This window comes from Erpetoichthys calabaricus, chromosome 14 (assembly GCF_900747795.2).
Source record: "Erpetoichthys calabaricus chromosome 14, fErpCal1.3, whole genome shotgun sequence".
Classification (NCBI taxonomy): domain Eukaryota; kingdom Metazoa; phylum Chordata; class Cladistia; order Polypteriformes; family Polypteridae; genus Erpetoichthys; species Erpetoichthys calabaricus.
This window is the reverse complement of record NC_041407.2, coordinates 89,005,467-89,020,898: the sequence shown is the minus strand read 5'-3', so window position 1 is coordinate 89,020,898 and position 15,432 is coordinate 89,005,467. Positions and strand designations below refer to the sequence as shown.

General features: G+C 38.6%; 1 protein-coding gene across 2 annotated transcripts in view; it reads left to right on the top strand.

Moving 5' to 3' along the window:
• The window catches only part of luzp1 (leucine zipper protein 1), a 138,036-nt gene extending 124,311 nt beyond the window's left edge, over nt 1-13,725 (top strand). For both annotated transcript variants that reach the window (XM_028818859.2, XM_028818858.2), the window contains one exon: nt 13,457-13,725. In XM_028818859.2, the coding sequence (XP_028674692.1) occupies nt 13,457-13,672 (216 nt within the window). In that variant the 3' untranslated portion in view covers nt 13,673-13,725. The remainder of the gene's footprint in view (nt 1-13,456) is intronic.
• The last annotated feature ends 1,707 nt before the right edge of the window (nt 13,726-15,432 follow it).

Below are 15,432 nucleotides of genomic sequence, written 5' to 3'. Positions count from 1 at the left end.
TGCCACATCCTATTCTAACTGGCATCCTTGAACCCTCAGTAGGTCTTAAACAACCACAAGACCATGGCATCACATCTACTGCCTTCTTTCTTGAAGAAATAGTACTACAGTCTGTTTGCAATTGAAATGGTGTTCCTTCTGTGGTCCAGGGCATATCGCACCTTGACCCTTTTTACATTGGAATGCCTAGTTGATTTCTTCCTGCAAATGGGGTTTTCTTTCTGTGTCTCTCACAACGATATGGATATTTCATGGAGGGCATCCTTATATTCACTGCCACCTTAGTAACAAATCTGGCCTTGGCAAATGTTTGCTATGTCGGGACCGCCTCACAGGGTCCAAAAATAATTTAAAAAATATTCTTAATTACATTGATTTTTGATAGTACTATTTATTGATACATTCTTATTCCATGCTAGGTGTTTTGCAGTGTAAAAGTGTGTTCTTTTTATATTGGTGGATAAGTTAATATTGAAAATGTCAAAATAATTAGCCTTGATTTACATGTACACCCAGCAATACTACCAGTATGACATCCACTCATCACTCAAATCAAACACCCAAATTAAGCAATATGGTCAAGGCTGGCAACCTTGTCTTCACAACAGAGCAAGCAAGAATACAGAAGCCATGGGATCACTGCCTCTTGGGCACCTCCACTGGAAGGACTACGCTTCAGAATACCTTACCAAAAACCAGGGTCCACTGTAGCAACTCCTGTCAGTTTTTGTATCCTGATTGCTACCTTTGAAAGGGCTACACAAACTAACAGAAGCCAGGAGCCATTTGCTACACCTAAAAGAATGTAGCCTAAATGGATGCAGTTTGTTTCATTAACAATCTTAAGACAAGCTAAATGTCAGTAAAAAAAAAAAAAAAAAAAAACGGACACGTCAGCAAAACAATAATAAATGTATTTAAATCACTACTTATGCATATTTAGAAACTAGGTGTAAATGTAGATATTAAAACATACAACCTGAATGATTCAAACCAGGATCGCATGGCAACCTTCATATCAGGTGGCTGTAACTGGTTATTGCCATCTTAGTTTTCTTCAGCCAGGTATGATGCTGGGGAACGGAGGGGGCAGTCTGTAGATGGTAAAATCTAACTGAGTTGTCTTCACAGTGGCAATTATTTTTCACTCCCTCCTAATCCATCCATCCATTTTCCAACCCGCTGAATCCGAACACAGGGTCACGGGGGTCTGCTGGAGCCAATCCTAATGCTTTTTTTAATCCCTTGAATGTATAGTGTATCTTGCTGGCTACCTTATGTAAGATATTGCATCCATCAAAAAACTGGAACAACTGATAAGTTCCCATGGTCTGGATGATTATTAATTAAGTTACTTTTGAAGCATGTTCATTTTAATGTCCCAAGCCTCCATTTCACATATTCTCACAAGGATTCAGACACTGCTCACTTTATCTTAAATTAAACATGTACATTTAATAAACTTAATAATGCTATACTTATTTCCCAGAATTCCCGTCTATGCCTATTTTGCATACACCCAAGAATTTTATCTTATCCAAAATCTGTCACTCTTAGAAAACTACCTCTTGAATATTAATGACCTAATGAGGTAATACAGTATGTACTTGCCTGCTATTTCAGTTACAGGACATTTTGATTTCGGAAATGTCAGCTTTCCCACATGAGATCTGAGCCCACAAGTTAAGAGACATCTAAATATTTCTATAAAAAAACACTGACATAAAACACACAAATTAAGTATCATAAGTCATATTTAGCGTACTGTAAAAGCAATTTTAACAGCATTACACTAGGTTTTATATAGGCATATTTCATAAAGAATAGTTTACAAAGTGGACCATAATGCAAGGATTACATTCACACAATATATGATAAAGTTAATAAGCTTTGATGGTAGTTTTGTTTATTGACTATATAATAAAGGACACACCCCAGAAAATAAATCCAATATTGGTCCTATAGACCTGAAATTGATATGAATAATGTAAAAATATTCTTTGTAAAGTGTAAGTAAGCATAGCACGTTTAAGAGAAGCACTTTTTCTTTTCTTTGTAAGTACTGGACCAAAAAAGTCTTTTCCAGAGTCTGCCTAGTTTCACAGCTGGATGAGAGTATTGCTTAAGCTGGAAGTGCAATTTTAAAAAGTCCATGGTTCATCTGGGAGTTGGCTGTCAGCATAGTTTGACCCCCCCAGACAGCACTGCCTGCCAAGTCTACAGTTTGACTATACTGATCTGAGCCATGAACTAACAGACTAAATAGCATCTCAGCTGCTGACTTATATAGTCATGATTCATTTTTTTTTTTGCAATTAGTGTTGAGTCTTCCCTGATAAAATGGCTAAGTGTGAAAAAACAGCAAATGGTTTCTCACTACTTCAAAATCAGCAAGAAGGGGATGCATAACCATCAGTTTGTTTAACAAAATGAGTCTTCTGCATGCATTTATTTTATCTAACTTTCATTTGTTATATTAGTATCCTATAGAGATAAGTAAGAGTGAATTATGATTCTAAACTGTTGCAGTATGAGTTTGGGTGTGTGTACAAGTTTGCTGTGTGACAGACAGCAGATTAAAGTTTTCTGTAGCCCCATTATCTTTGTTTTAATATTCCTCCCTCCCAATATGCTGATACTGTATCTCTCGATCTTCAAGACTTCTTATAATCCACAGGTATGATTGCCACCTATACTGAGGAATCAAATATAGAATTGTAACTGATGGTCCTTGAAATACTTTCAGTCAAGATTGTATTATATGCTGAACTAGACATTCAGCCCCTTACAATAACGGGCGCTAGAATAGTAGTGCATAAACATTAGTAGGAACAGTCTATATTAAATGGCGAAGGACCGTCTATTTTCTGCTACAGTAATACTGGCTTGTATGTGGCTGTAATATGCGTCACTGTATTGTGTGCCTTTAATTTTCTCTCACAGTAATACGTCTCTCCATTAAGTATTTTAATCTGTGCTGGCGTGCAGCTGATTATTGTATGAATGGCGTCTCCCCAGCAAAGGATTTTATGTGTGCGAAAATAAATCTACTTTTAAAAGTCATCCTATTGTAATATCATGAAAATTCGTATATTTAGGAAAACACTTTACACTTTACTGGGCCAAGTTTGTTAATCACAAATCTGACATCCTCAGAGTGAACAACAAACACTAATCCCACCTCTTTGGGGAAGCTGGTCTCCACGTCTCAGTACCCGATTGGATTTTTCATGCGTTATGTTTTAGGTCTTAACTCATTTACCGAAATCCGATTGGATCGGCCGCACGATATTTTATAGGTCCCGCCCGCTCTGTGACGCGTCAGGCGGCCTTTGAAGCATTGCACCGTGCCCCGTGCATGCGCACTTCACCAGAAGAAACACACACACGGACAAATGGACACACACAGGGATTTTAATAAAGAGGATATTTAATTCTGGCATTAATGCCAAGATGCTTGTTTACATTCCTTTCAGTTCCCATCATGGAATGTAGTAATAATCACTGTGATAATGTTTGTGGTACCTTTTTAATTGCAAGTTTTCCACAGGCCATACTCGGCTAGAATTGTGGTATGCTGCTGGATTTGCATTATGTTCTACATGCCCTGAGTATATCTCTTCACCCACCTGTGCTCATAGTGTAGAAATTTAGGAACAGGTTTACTAAACATACTAAACTAGCATTACTACAGCTAGCACTGTGCATCCCCTAATGGTAAATGCATTGAAAAATAGAAAAGTCTGTCAGTTCAGTCCTCACCATTGGCTGACTGTGTGAACCTGACCAAGTCTCTTAACTGGCTAAGGCTCATACTGTTGAAATTTCAAACGAGGGTATAAAATAGTTAACAGTTTGATCATTCTGATATTTATATTCTTATTTTAAATATTTTTATTTAATTTACCTGATTTGTTGAATTCGTTCATAATCATTTGGTTGGTAGAATGTTTCTGGTTAAGCATTGATTTGACAATATATGTTGTTACTTTCCTTAACCAGCCACTTTGCAAACTACTCTCTTCTTCTGCTTTCCTAGTACTTAACTTTATTTTGTACTTTCTCATTCAGTGTATTTATAATTGTGACAACAGATATATCTGAACACCCTAGTAATGTCTTATTCACATTTCAGAAAAGAACATTAAAATTTTAATTAAGTTCTATGAAATCTCCAGACAAATAAAGATAGAGAACATGAGAAATGAGATCTGCTTGCTGGCACAACTGAGACCAACCTGCCACAAAAACTGCTTTGTGGCAGTAGAGAAAATCAGGAAATTCTTGATATGGAAAAAGGCAAATAATCACTGTCGTCTTCTTGAAATTTTTCCTGTTTTTTTTCCCTCCCCCTAGTGATTTCTCACCACGTCATTAAGGCATGCCAGTATCTTTTTGAATCAGTTGATACTTGTTTACAAATACTGAATTTATAGTGTTTAATTATATTATATATAATTAAGTATGCAGGTCCCCCTATTTTAAAAGTACTGGGAAAAGTTAAAATTAATCTCACATCCATTTGTCTGCCTTTTCCCAAACAAAATATAGTCCCTTTTGCATGTTGGGCAATTGTCATTCTAGAGAGGGACAGCATTTTAATTTATTTATTACTGTTCATGTACTACTGAGAATAGCCTAGCTGCCACCATTCTTATGAATATCACATGTCTGTCTTCTGCTTACGGAAATGAAAAACTCAGCAGTTGGATAATGAGATGCAATCAGAGCACAGGTTTAAGATTTCCATCTTAAAGAATTCTCAATAATGCACTTTGATGCTACTTCCTAAAAACACACAGAACGCTGTGTCCTCTAGTGTCACAAGACCTGCTTTATACAGTATGTGTATCGGAGTTTGATAGCAGCACAGCTGGCACATGGAGACATTCTTTCAAAAGTATTTCAAAAATCTCAATGTATATCCTGTATCAAAAGTTAGTTTAATGTTGTCCCCATTGAATTCATGCAAAACCAGGAAATAAAGATAATTTCTGCTTTAATTCTAATTATACTTAAGTGGAAAGTATTTCTATTAAAATAAATATCCTGATAATTTGAAAACTTATAGACTCTGTAATAAAAAATAAATTAGAAAACTACCTATGAGAAAATAATATACGAAATAACAGCCCACATGGAAAATCTAGCCAAACCAATCTTTTAGATTTTTTTGAACAGGCAATTGCAACAGTTGACAGAAGCAAAGCATACAACATAATTTACTTAGACTTTCAAAAAGCCTTTGCTATGGTCCCACAGTGAAGATTAATTCTGAAACTAGAAGCTGCAGGCATCAGAGGTAACCTACAAAAGTAGATCTCAAGTTGGTTAACTAGAAGGAGACAAAAAGTACAGAAAATGGGAGAATGGAATCATCAGTGGAGCCCCTCAGGGGTCTGTCCTGGGTACATTACTTTTTCTGATTAACATTAATGACATTTATTTCAGTATAGTTAGTAAACATGTAAAATTCTCAGATGACACTAAAATTGGAGGAATGGCAGACACTGAGAAGGCAGCAAAACAATTCAGTAACACTTGGACAAGCTTCACAACTGGGTGAACACTTGGAAACTGCAGTTATAATGTAGAAAAGTGCAAAGTGCTACATGTGGGCAACAGGAATATCGGTTATAAATAGAAGAAGGGAAACACAAGATGCAACTTCTTAAAAGGATTTAGGGGTTTATGTTGACACAACATTTTCATCACCTAAGCAATGTACAGAAGCTACAAAAAGGCAAATAAAATATTAGGTTATTTCATAAAAACTGTTGAATATAAATCAAGGAATGTTATGCTCAGACTATATTTCACACTAGTGAGACCACTTCTGAAGTATTGTGTGCTGTTTTGGTCGCCATGCTATAAGAAAGACATAGCAGCCCTTGAAGTTTTGCAGAGGAGAGTAACCAAGGGCATCCCAGGACTTAAGGACATGTCCTACTGTGACAGACTCAGATAATTAAACCTCTTTAGTCTCAAGCAGAGGAGACTGCATGGGGATCTACTCCATGTCATCAAAATTCTCAAAGGCATTAATAAAGTAGATCCAACCAAACCCTTTCAACTTAATGGTGAATCATGTACTCAAGGACATCAGTGTACATTAACAGGAAGTATACTTAGAATCAAAGTCAGGAAACACTTCTTTACTCACAATGAGTTGTGGGAATCTGGAAAAAAATACAAAGACTTACAGCTGAAGCAGAAAACCTGAACACCTTTAAGAAGTATCTGGATGAAAAACTGGAAAAGATTAGCTATTAGCTAAACAAACAAGCCTGATTGACTGAATGGCCTCCTCTCATTTGTCAAATGTCTTAAGTTGTTATGTTCAATGATAGTGATGGTGGTGCCTTAATTTTTGTATTTTCCTTGATAAGTGTATTCAGTATTAACAGAACACCAAGGAACGTTTATCACAAGAACTAACATACTGTATTTATACCAATGTAAACTGATATTAACAGTGTGGATTTCAAAAATCACTCTAGGTCTCCAAACTAATCAATCAGAAATGATGATCATTCTGTAGACAATGCCATCTAGTGGTAAATAACTCAAACCTAAAAATGTACCACTCACAGATTCAGATCCCACTGCCAGCTCACTTCACCTTCCTGTGCTCCACATGTACCTGTGTAACCTGTGCTTCATAAATAGGGTAAAAAACTATGGGGTGGATGTGTTCTATTTAGAACTATTGCAAATAAATTATTGTGTGTTAATTGCTTTGTTAATCCATCCATTGTTATGCAAACTCATTATTTAAGGTAAGAGTTTACCCCCACTCCTCTCATCACATTTATGTACGGAAATGTGTTATGGCTCCATTATTGTTCACATTTTAGGTTTGTAGACCCTGTAGTTAGGATATAGCGGGTTGGATAATGGATGGATGGAAATCTGTAAAAACGCAATAAGCCTGTACTCACTATATGGTAATAAACTGAATAAAATTTAATTGGGCATTATGATATATCTGGTTCTGAAGGAGAAGTAAATATTTTGATAGCTTTTATTTATTAATGTATTGATCTGACAACCCCACAGCACTTGCTCTTACTTCCCAGTCCTATAGTGGAATGATCATTCTCTGATTATAGATTGATTGGTGGTGATTTTGTGAATGATTAATAAAAAGTTGCAAGAAAACATTTTCACCTGCCCTTCCAATCCAGTCATGGACATAAATATACCCCATAATTTGTTTTATTTGTAATATTAATAAATGCAGAGAAGAGAAGCTTAAATATGTATGCTGGTTAAAAAATGGGCCAGTATCCCATTATCCTCGCTATCTAGGTTATCTAATCACAATGCTAAAGAACAATAATATTTGAATGAAAAATGTTATGCAGTGTGTGCACTGTGAAGAAGGCCTTTCTGCATGTGATGTGGTAGCATTCGGATCAGTTTAACTGGCTGCCCCCCTGTGCCCAGTGCACTACAGAGTGAGACTTCCTTTTAGCAATATTTGACCATATGAAACGACCAACCTGCACTATACCCTACACACTGCACAAACTATAAAGCACAGCACAATTCCTTCCCCTTTTAGTGTTGTTATCCTTTACTTAGTGAACTCCTTTTCCAAAATTTACCCACGTGTCCACAAGCATTACCAAAAATATACGTATGTGTCTTTAAAACATATTCCATCCAACCATTTTTGAAACCATTCAGTCCAATTCAGTGTTGCACTGAGTACAAGGTAGTAACCCACACTGTATTGACACACACTTATACATAAAAGGCCATTTTAGAGTCAATAACCAAACTAACCTGGATATTTTTAGGATCTAGGCAGGAAATCAGAATAATCCACACAAATACGTATAAAAAGTGCAGATTCAACACAGACAGTGGTTAGGCCTGAATGGAAATTGAGGATATCCAGGATTACGGATCTACTAAGGAGCAGCTATAATAACCGTACTACCCATATATTTCATTTTTTGTTAGCATTTGCAAAGCATTTTTCTGGCAATAGTAAGATACAAGCATTTACGTATGTTCAAAATGTGGCCACCTTTCCATTGTCATTTGTGTTTAATAAGATATGCCAAAAAATATAAACTTTCATAGACTGAGTTACATTAAAATACTCCCATAAAAACTGTTTTATATAATATTAATAATATAATAATATCTTTACAGCAGCCCTACCTAAGAGCATTTTGAAAAAATCTAATTACATCTAAACATCTTAACACTAATTTCTTTTTCCTTTTACTGCTCATATATATCCAGTCTCCCGCAGTACTGTACTTGTTCTAGTTCAATTGGTAACTCATAATTCTGCACTCGACCCAAACAATTTTTTGTTTATTCACTCAGATTCCTCGTACTCCAGCATAGGGTCACAAGGAGCCAAAGCTTATCTCAGTAGTATTAGAAACAAGACAAAAAACAGCACTGGATGTGAGTTCCAATCCATTACAGGTCCCCCTTCCACCCGCATTCAACCAATTTAGGGGAAGGATGGGAGCATGCGCTGATAGCGCATTGCTGCACCCACCATATGACGGAGCACCCAGATTGGGACCCGAGCAGGTGACATCTCAGCACCACACTGGAACATTGTGAGGTTTTTGACAGTGGCTGGAGTGACAATCCTGCCACCAAACCCCCTAGTTTTCCCCATAAATTGGAGGACATGCTTCAAAGGGCTGGACGCAGATTAACATCATACACAGGACAAAGCAACTGCAGGTTAAGGGCCTTGCTTAAGGGTCCAACAGGGTAGAGTCACTTCTAGTGTTTACAGGATTCGAACCAGCAACCTTCCGATTGCCAGCACAGATCCACCACTCTGCAACAACCAATTTTGATTCGCCCTTTTAATATGCAATCTGTTGGGACAGGGAAAGAAACCCATGCAGGAATGAGCAGAATGCACACACTGTCCCTGGCTGGGTTTTGAACTCAAACCCTCAAGCTGTGTGGGCAGAGTGAAAACCACTCAGCCACTGTAATGCCAGACAGGCAATTTATATTTTCACAAATAAATGATTTTCCATTCTTGTGAACAAAAAACTGATAAACCGTGCCTCAGTGAGGTTTCCCAGCTGTGCATCTTTCCCTGGACCGCCAATGTTGAGGCCACCAAGCAGCACTTACATTGTTGCAGAAGGACAGAAATTAGCCAGGCAGTCCCAGAACTGTTGTCTGGACAGCTGAGAGCTATTTCAGTATTAACTAAAATAGTTTTTATTTCACAAAGCACAAGAATTACTACAGCACTGACAGAAGGAGCAGTAAGCCTTTAGACAGAAATTCATTCAAACACAAGGCTATTGATTTAAGGAGTCCCAAGCTTGGTCAGAGTACTAAATACACTGTATGAATAGAGCCATGTTAAAAAGAAGGCATGTGGTCAAGATGTACAGAGACATAATATCCATAGGGGACATGGTGATCTTCTTTTTTTTCCTCCCACATTCCTCAAATGAATTTAAATAGTTTAAAAGTATGAAATACAGTCCTAATTATTAGATTCTGAGTAGGTACAATAAAGAAGACAGAAATCTGCACCCAACCCAGAATAAGAAGAAAGTCATTCGTCATGCTTGGGAAAACACTGAAGCAGAAATATGGTTGAAAGATGGAACTCAAGTCCATGCATTTTTTCCACAAGTCACAGACACTTCATCATCAAAAATATGATGGCCATACTTCATTTGACCTGGCTGATATAGCGCATTGTACATTAAAACACTGTAGTGATGATGCTGAAGTATGCTAGTAGTGCAATCCACATATTTGATATCAGGGTTACACCAATGCAGAAGTATGTCAAAGCCCACCCACAATGTTAACTGCAGAAACACCGGCCAAAACAGTAATGAACCGTGATTCAGAGGACAAAAATGTACCCTTTAGTATTTAATGCAGTATTTTAAGCTGAAAGATAGAAAATTGCTTCAGGAGCCGCAATGACAGTTTACCAGTCTTACACCATGATACATTAAAGGTCCTTGAATCAGACACAGAAATAATTAAGCACTACATATATATATACAGTGCATCCGGAAAGTATTCACAGCGCATCACTTTTTCTACATTTTGTTATGTTACAGCCTTATTCCAAAATGGACTAAATTAATTTTTTTCCTCAGAATTCTACACACAACACCCCATAATGACAACGTGAAAAAAGTTTACTTGAGGGTTTTGCAAATTTATTAAAAATAAAAAAACTGAGAAATCCCATGTACATAAGTATTCACAGCCTTTGCTCAATACTTTGTCGATGCACCTTTGGCAGCAATTACAGCCTCAAGTCTTTTTAAATATGATGCCACAAGCTTGGCACACCTATCCTTGGCCAGTTTCGCCAATTCCTCTTTGCAGCACCTCTCAAGCTCCATCAGGTTGGATGGGAAGCGTCGGTGCACAGCCATTTTAAGATCTCTCCAGAGATGTTCAATCAGATTCAAGTCTGGGCTCTGGCTGGGCCACTCAAGGACATTCACAGAGTTGTCCTGAAGCCACTCCTTTGATATCTTGGCTGTGTGCTTGGGGTCGTTGTCCTGCTGAAAGATGAACCGTCACCCCAGTCTGAGGTCAAGAGCGCTCTGGAGCAGGTTTTCATCCAGGATGTCTCTGTACATTGCTGCAGTCATCTTTCCCTTTATCCTGACTAGTCTCTCAGTCCCTGCCACTGAAAAACATCCCCACAGCATGATGCTGCGACCACCATGTTTCACTGTAGGGATGGTATTGGCCTGGTGATGAGCGGTGCCTGGTTTCCTCCAAACGTGACGCCTGGCATTCACACCAAAGAGTTCAATCTTTGTCTCATCAGACCAGAGAATTTTGTTTCTCATGGTCTGAGAGTCCTTCAGGTGCCTTTTGGCAAACTCCAGGCGGGCTGCCATGTGCCTTTTACTAAGGAGTGGCTTCTGTCAGGCCACTCTACCATACAGGCCTGATTGGTGGATTGCTGCAGAGATAGTTGTCCTTCTGGAAGGTTCTCCTCTCTCCACAGAGGACCTCTGGAGCTCTGACAGAGTCACCATCGGGTTCTTGGTCACCTCCCTGACTAAGGCCCTTCTCCCCCGATCGCTCAGTTTAGATGGCCGGCCAGCTCTAGGAAGAATCCTGGTGGTTTCGAACTTCTTCCACTTATGGATGATGGAGGCCACTGTGCTCATTGGGACCTTCAAAGCTGCAGAAATTTTTCTGTAACCTTCCCCAGATTTGTGCCTTGAGACAATCCTGTCTCGGAGGTCTACGGACAATTCCTTTGACTTCATGCTTAGTTTGTGCTCTGACATGAACTGTCAACTGTGGGACCTTATATAGACAGGTGTGTGCCTTTCCAAATCATGTCCAGTCAACTGAATTTACCACAGGTGGACTCCAATTAAGCTGCAGAAACATCTCAAGGATGATCATGGGAAACAGGATGCACCTGAGCTCAATTTTGAGCTTCATGGCAAAGGCTGTGAATACTTATGTACATGTGCTTTCTCAATTTTTTTATTTTTAATAAATTTGCAAAAATCTCAAGTAAACTTTTTTCACGTTGTCATTATGGGGTGTGGGCGGCGCAGTGGTAGCGCTGCTGCCTCGCAGTTAGGAGCCCCAGGTTCGCTTCCTGGGTCCTCCCTGTGTGGAGTTTGCATGTTCTCCCCGTGTCTGCGTGGGTTTCCTCCGGGCGCTCCGGTTTCCTCCCACAGTCCAAAGATATGCAGGTTAGGTGGATTGGCGATTCTAAATTGTCCTTAGTGTGTGCTTCGTGTGTGTGTGGGTGTGTTTGTGTGTGTCCTGCGGTGGGTTGGCACCCTTCCCGGGATTTGTTCCTGCCTTGTGCCCTGTGTTGGCTGGGATTGGCTCCAGCAGACCCCCGTGACCCTGTGTTCGGATTCAGCGGGTTGGAAAATGGATGGATGGATGGATTATGGGGTGTTGTGTGTAGAATTCTGAGGTAAAAAATGAATTTAATCCATTTTGGAATAAGGCTGAAACTTAACAAAATGTGGAAAAAGTGATGCGCTGTGAATACTTTCCGGATGCACTGTATATATATATATATATATATATATATATATATATATATATAGTGTATATAGCTTTAATATCATGCAAAATTACAATATTCTTTCTAAAATAATAACTTGAAGAGCAAATGAAAATAAACAGCACAGCTCCAAAGCCACTGTGCTTACTGGTACACTACAATGCATCGTTTCATATGTGTACTGTACACTCATATTTTTTTAATAATAACTACATTTAAACATACCCTATTTCTTTCAATTAAATTAATATTAAAACAATTATACATGTAGAGTATCTGTCAAATTATACTTTGTAGTGTGACATTGAGTACAGTGGCATTGGAGCTCTGCTGTTCAAGGGGTCTGTAAATTCTTCTTGTATCCACGTGAATTTTCTTCTACATCACAGTATGCATGTTAGGCTAACAAGCCCACTGTGGCCATTCAGGCATCCAATATTGATTCTTCCTATAGGGATATATGCTGTATTCCCTAGAATATGCCGATTAAGAAAATAAATTGAGTCATTCACCAGTACATTAGGCATCCCATATATATCTTTGTGTTATTCCAATAACAAAACCTGCTTTTAAGTTCTGAGCCAAACCTAACTGAGAAGCAAATTAACTTGTGGTTTTATACAGAATTCCTTCAGAGTAAAGGAAAGCAATTGTCAAGCATCCATCCATTCATTTTAAAAAACACTAATGCCATTATTGCATTGTGCAAGACTAAAGTTCATCCTGGCAGCACTGGTGCAACACAGAAAATTGCTGAATGGGATATCAGTCTATTTCAGTAAATATCCACACACTTACTTGCTCACTCACTCATAGCAGGCCTGCGCAAATGCACATCTTTGGCTGTGAGAGGAAAACGTGAGAACACAGGCAGAACAGCTAAAACTGCACAAAGACTGAAGATGTTAATCCTCCTGGAGATGAGAGGCCACAGTTCTATATGACTTAACACATATCTTAACATTCTGAAGCACACTTATTGCAATTACGGCTTGTGTGCAGTTGAAGTGTATTCAGGAGCAGAAAACAAATTGGCACAGGGTGGCAGTATATCACAGAGCCCACTCTCCCACATCTACACTAACAAGTGGCCTATGTTCAGTCAACAATCCATCCAACACACATCTTTAGGTATATGGGAGGAAAGCCAGGAATATCAATATTATATATTACTCAAAAATCTTTCAGATCAAGTCCAGAAACATACTCCATTAGAAGAGTCACTTGCCATGCCAACTGTAGTATAGAATCAAAAATACATATGGTTTGACTTAATTCAAGTAGTTCTGTTTTGTTTTTGTAGAATGCTTTGAAATGGTTCTTATTGTGTAAGGCACAATATACAATAAAAGCTGCATAATACCTGTCAATATTTAATGTATTTTTCACTTGTGTCTTGTTTATATGTCTGTTTCTTTTCAGTCATCTGAAGATGGTGCAGACTATTATGTCTCCTCCAGAAGGCGACTTTCACCGGCTGACTTATTGTCTGACAGACTGCCCAAACCCGAGCTTACAGGAAAAAGAGGCTCTTCAAAAAATGATTTGTGGCAAAATCCAGAGGGCACATCTATGCTTCCTCGAACATCACGCTCTGAGGGTAGGACAGCATCACGACCCTGGAAGGTGGACAACTGAACAAGAAATCTTATTGCCAAATGTACAGAGGTACTCTGTCATGACGTTTTCCAGTTTCATTTTCAGTCTAATTCTTTCTAGAGGGTCATGTAAAGTTTCACAAATGAGTGCAGAATGTCAGACTTTCTTCATTTTATTAAATTCACAAGAGTTAGGATGGAATTACTTGGACAAATATGTAACACATTTACCTCATCCAGTCCTTATTTTGAAATCATTAATATGACAGAGACAGAATATTTGAAAAGTTAGTGGAATTATATATTTCTCCTTAATTTAAATTCTGAAAAAATGGAACTGCAGTAAGGGCCAACCACTTGCTGTCCCATATTAGCTTACAGTTAATCAACAGTCATATGAAAAAGTTTGGGAACCCCTCTCAGCCTGCATAAGAATTTACTCTACTTTAAGCAAAAAAGATAACAGTGGTATGTCTTTCATTTCCTAGGAACATCTGAGTACTGGGGTGTTTTCCGAACAAAGATTTTTAGTGAAGCAGTATTTAGTTGTATGAAATTAAATCAAATGTGAAAAACTGGCTGTGCTAAAATTTGGGTCCCCTTGTAATTTTGCTGATTTGAGTGCATGTCACTGCTCAATACTGATTACTTGCAACACCAAATTGGTTGGATTAGCTCGTTAAGCCTTGAACTTCATAGACAGGTGTGTTCAATCATGAGAAAAGGTATTTAAGGTGGTCAATTGCAAGTTGTGCTTCCCTTTGACTCTCCTCTGATGAGTGACAGCATGGGATCCTCAAAGCAACTCTCAAAAGATCTGAAAACAAAGATTGTTCTCTATCATGGTTTAGGGGAAGTCTACAAAAAGCTATCTCAGAGATTTAAACTGTCAGTTTCAACTGTAAGGAATGTAATCAGGAAATGGAAGGCCACAGGCACAGTTGCTGTTAAACCCAGCAGGTCTGGCAGGCCAAGAAAAATACAGGAGCGGCATATGCACAGGATTGTGAGAATGGTTACAGACAACCCACAGATCACCTCCAAAGACCTGCAAGAACATCTTGCTGCAGATGGTGTATCTGTACATCGTTCTACAATTCAGCACAATTTGCACAAGGAACATCTGTATGGCAGGGTGATGAGAAAGAAGCCCTTTCTGCACTCACACCACAAACAGAGTCGCTCGTTGTATGCAAATGCTCATTTAAACAAGCCAGATTCATTTTTGAACAAAGTGCTTTGGACTGATGGGACAAAATTGAGTTACTTGTTCATAACAAAAAGCGCTTTGCATGGCAGAAGAAGAATACGACATTCCAAGGAAAACACCGGCTACCTACTGTCAAATTTGGTGGAGGTTCCATCATGCTGTGTGGCTAGTTCAGGGACTGGGGCCCTTGTTAAAGTCGAGGGTCTGATGAATTCAACACAATATCAACAAATTCTTCAGTATAATGTTCAGGCATCAGTCACAAAGTTGAAGTTACACAGGGGTTGGATATTCCAACAAGACAATGACCCAAAACACAGTTCGAAATCTACAAAGGCATTCATGCAGAGGGAGAAGTACAATGTTCTGGAATGGCCGTCACAGTCCCCTGACTTGAATGTCATCGAAAATCTATGGGATGATTTGAAGCAGGCTGTCCATGCTCGGCAGGCATCAAATTGAACTGAACTGGAGAGATTTTGTATGGAAGAATGGTCAAAAATACCTCCATCCAGAATCCAGACACTCATCAAAGGCTATAGGAAGACAGCGTCTAGAGGCTGTTTATATTTGCAAAAGGAGGCTCAACT